We start from the raw sequence: 4,016 nt of genomic DNA on the forward strand, positions 1-4,016 counted from the left end.
CACAAGTACTGTCATCCGCGTGTGCACCACACACACACACACACATAAGGAGGGAACCCCTCCTGCAGCTGCCCTTACTCCTACACGTGCTGTTGTCTACATGCGCTCCTCTTCCCCCACCTCCCAAACAAACATTTTTTGTTTAAAGATGTACAGCTGCAGGCACAGCTGGACCAGCAAAGCCTTTCACAGCAAGTGACAGAAACCCAAGACTTATTAGTTTAGAATTCAGGGAAGGATAGAGGTCAGGGGTGGCTAGAACCAGGGGCTCCAATACCAGGTCAACCCCCAGCCTCTCTCTTTGGATCCCTTTCTTCTACAGACAGGCTCTGGAAGGCAGGCAGGGTAGCCACTGCCTCTAGCACAAGAGCCAGTATCTTTCCTCTGGCCTGCACATCAGCACTGGAACAGAAGTGTTGGCCCTGTTGGATTCTGGCCCATCCGAGTCTGCCCTATTTTGCAGGGCTGAGGAGATGCCATGTCATCCAGGAAATTGCCTCCTGTGCTCAATCCTGGGGCTCCATCAGGGTTCATACCCATGGGCCAGGGGGGCCAAGCAGCTTCTACTTGGAGTGACACAGCCCTGGAGTGACACTTCCACTTGGCACGGCATTCCCACTGCATCTTGGGAAGAACAGAACTAACCCTTCTTGTGATGCATGTAATGCCTGACACTGTACCCATGGCAGTCCACCTGCAGTTCCAACACTACCTGAGCACTGCACTGGGGTGTAACTGCAGCCACAGCCAACAATCCCGTCCAAACACCATGCATGGATGCAAGCAAGGAAGGTGACCGTGAGAGTCGGAGGGGAGGTGGCATTACATGACTCTTTCTGAGATGGACCATCTCACCCCAGAGAGAGAGGTCACTGCAGACCAAAGGAAGGATTCTGTCCAAGCCCAAGTGAATGGGAGACTCTGTACTGCCTGGAAGTCCCCTGGGCATGGGTGACTCGGGAGCAGCTATAGTCCCCTTGGGGGGTATGTGGGCAGTTGCATTATCTAAGGGCACCCCTACAAGCCAACTGTTTGTCTCTTTTTTTTTAAACATATTTATTTATTTATTATGTATACAATATTCTGTCTGTGTGTATGTCCGCAGGCCAGAAGAGGGCACCAGACCTCATTACAGATGGCTGTGAGCCACCATGTGGTTGCCGGGAATTGAACTCAGGACCTTTGGAAGAGCAGGCAATGCTGTTAACCACTGAGCCATCTCTCCAGCCCCCAACTGTTTGTCTCTTAAACACCCTCAAAAGGGAGGGTCTTGGGGGACCTCAGGTAGGGGACTGTTAAGGAACCCAGTCTCCTGAGGTTTTGTGCACACATTACAGCTGCTCTGCTTCAGATGGCCATGATCGCGTTCAAAGGCAGGACACAGCCACACAACAGAGAGCAAGGATGGTCCTACCCTGGCAATAGCAGAGAGGTCAAGGTCTGCAGCCACTTGAAGGACATCAGTGTGACTTTAGCATGAATAGGCTCCCAGGAGGGGAACCTCAGGCCCCAGGCCAGGAAAGCCATGTTTCCCTTTGCTTGAACAAAAATAATCCTGAGGGAGAGCCGGCAGACAGCAGGGCATGAAGACCCCCGTGGAGGGAGGATTCAGAGCCTGGCTCCACCAGGAAGCAGCCCACACAGTCATTCTTGGGATTCCCAGCTTCTCCCTGCAGCCTGGGTTGACTGTCCAGTTACATGGTGCCAAACCTCCCAATCTGGAACTCTATCTGCCCTGCTAGGAAAGTCAGCTGAGAGGGCACCCTCTCCCTCCCACACATCACAAAACCGCCCCAGCAATGACCCTGCCTTGTCCACGCTGCCAGACATCACCCACACCATCACTCTTGGACGCCCTGGGGGAGGGGCTACCACTGCCCATTACCTCATGCACAGGGTGAGGTCTGAGTCAGAGGGAAAGGAAGCTCACCTCCGACACAAGCGAATAGCCACCATGTGCACACTTTAATTTGTAAATAATTTATATTCTCTTGAAACAAGAGCCTGAGGCTAAAATGCATCTGTCGGAGTTCCCATGAGAAACTGTTACAGAACGCTGGAGAAGACGCAGTCTGAGGTAAGCAGTGAGGTGCCCTGGGTCAGCTCCTTCCCGTCAGTCACCAAGCAGCAGAGGCCAGGCAATCACAGGCTAGGAGCTGCCCAACCCTGAGGTAACACCCTCCCATCCCTAGAGCACACAGTCTACATCCACTGTGTCACTGAAGAAGACAGGATGAAGGTGGCTACGGCCAGCTAGCAAAGCAAGGCACTCACTCCTCAGGACATGCATCTGAGCAGGATTAACAGGCTAATGGGGCCTGGCCAGTCAGGGCAGAGTCAGTCTGATGGCATCTAAGACCAGGCAGGTCTCCCTGCAAACAACTCTCTTGTCATGGGAGGAGCAGGGACACGCCAGGTAGAGCAGAGAAATGGCCAGTACCAGACTGTGACTGCTGACTCTGAGGAAGCTGGGCCCAGGGCCTGGCTCTCTGCTCCACACAGCCCTGTACGAGTACATGGCCTCATGTTCCCCTCTCCTTCTCCTTCCTCTTGCTTGTCCTCTGGCTACTGAGCTCGCCCAGTTTCTTGTCCAGCCTCCTCTGCAGCTGGGCCCTCTTGGCTGGGTCCAGAGCCCTGTCCCTGGTCCCACTGCCTGCATAGAGTACTCCTTCCCGACTGATCCTCTGCCGGGCATGGGCGCGAGCCTTTTCACCGCAGCCATGGATCTGAAAAGATACAAGAGTAGTCAGGGTGAGCTGTGGGCAAGGGAGACTGCAGCCAGCAGATCGACATCAAAGGAACGACCTAAGGCTGGCCTTTCACCTCCCCCGAGTCCATCCTTCATAGCCATCCAGTGAGTGGCCGACACCCTGAGGCTGGAGCCCTGGAGACTGTGGATAGGAGACAGCACCCCTTGTATGTCCACAGAGTGGTCAATATGGTCCCTGAAGCTGCTTCTACCCACCAGCTCCACTCCCCAAGCTGCTGCCTGTCTGGTGCTACCACGGCCCTGGGCACACCTTGTGCTGCTCATACCCGACTCTGACAGCCCAGGCCATCTGCCTAACCCAGCTGACTTTGCTGGGGCCTCTGCTCGCTAAAAGAACAGATTGCTGTCACTCCTGTACTCCTCGTCACTCCTGTACTCCCTGTCAGTCAGGCCCACCTTCCCACCAGTCGGAATCAGCCAAACAACCCCAAACTGTCCTGGTTCCTGCATTTCCTCCTGGGAGCACTCAGTAGCTGGCGTCCCCTGTTCCACGCCAGTCTCTTTCTCAGATCCCCACCAAGCCCAGGTGGCCTGGGGTAGTCAAAGCTTGCTCTGCCCCAAGTCCTCAGAGGTCCTATACCTGATCCTGAGGATTCTAGAGGTGTCACTCAGGCTGCAAGTCAGAGCCCCTCCCCAGCTTCTGCCTGGAGCTAGGTTAGCGGATCTACAGAGTTCAGGATGGACAGAGCTCCTCTCCATAGAGTTCCCACCACTGTGCCTGCCCTTGGCAAAGGCGCATTTTGCTCCCCGTGCCCCGAGTGTTCCCATAAGACCATGAGCAGCATCAGCTTTGGCTTTTACAGAAAATGGGCTTCGGGGAGGGCTTAACTGGTCTGGCTACTCCCCCCAAGTGTGTTGCCCCCACACCCTCTGGGAGGAGCCGTCACCTCGGGCAGGTGGTGGCTGAGGCAGTAGCGGCGGCTACAGTGTATGCAGAACTGGCCCAGTGTGGTGGTGCTGGCCGAACACTTGGTGAAGCTACAGGTGTTGTCAGCCTTAACCACAGCTGACACCAGGGCATCGAAATCCTCCTCGCAGGGCAGAGCCGGGGCTGGACCTGGGGAGGAATGAGGCAGGGCTCGGGCAAAGGGAAGGCTGGAGATCAGACGCTACAGACAGCAGACACCCCATCCCCAGAGTCTTTGGTGGGATTCCCCATCAGCCTAGGAAGCCAGAGTCCTCACCAAGCTGACAGCCTGTCCAATACACCGACCACCTCACAGTCCATTCTCAAGGGAAGAGGACA

At 55.4% G+C, this 4,016-nt stretch overlaps 1 protein-coding gene across 1 annotated transcript in view; it reads right to left on the minus strand.

Annotated features, from left to right (window-relative positions):
• Positions 1-1,943: 1,943 nt before the first annotated feature.
• Ighmbp2 (immunoglobulin mu DNA binding protein 2) overlaps positions 1,944-4,016 on the minus strand; it is a 25,825-nt gene continuing 23,752 nt past the window's right edge. The window contains exons 14-15 of the mRNA XM_005351614.3: positions 3,658-3,827; positions 1,944-2,726 (exon numbers count right to left, since the gene is read on the minus strand). Of these exons, the coding sequence (XP_005351671.1) occupies positions 2,523-2,726; positions 3,658-3,827 (374 nt within the window). The 3' untranslated portion in view covers positions 1,944-2,522. The remainder of the gene's footprint in view (positions 2,727-3,657; positions 3,828-4,016) is intronic.

The sequence above is a fragment of the Microtus ochrogaster genome, chromosome 8 (assembly GCF_000317375.1).
Source record: "Microtus ochrogaster isolate Prairie Vole_2 chromosome 8, MicOch1.0, whole genome shotgun sequence".
NCBI lineage: Eukaryota > Metazoa > Chordata > Mammalia > Rodentia > Cricetidae > Microtus > Microtus ochrogaster.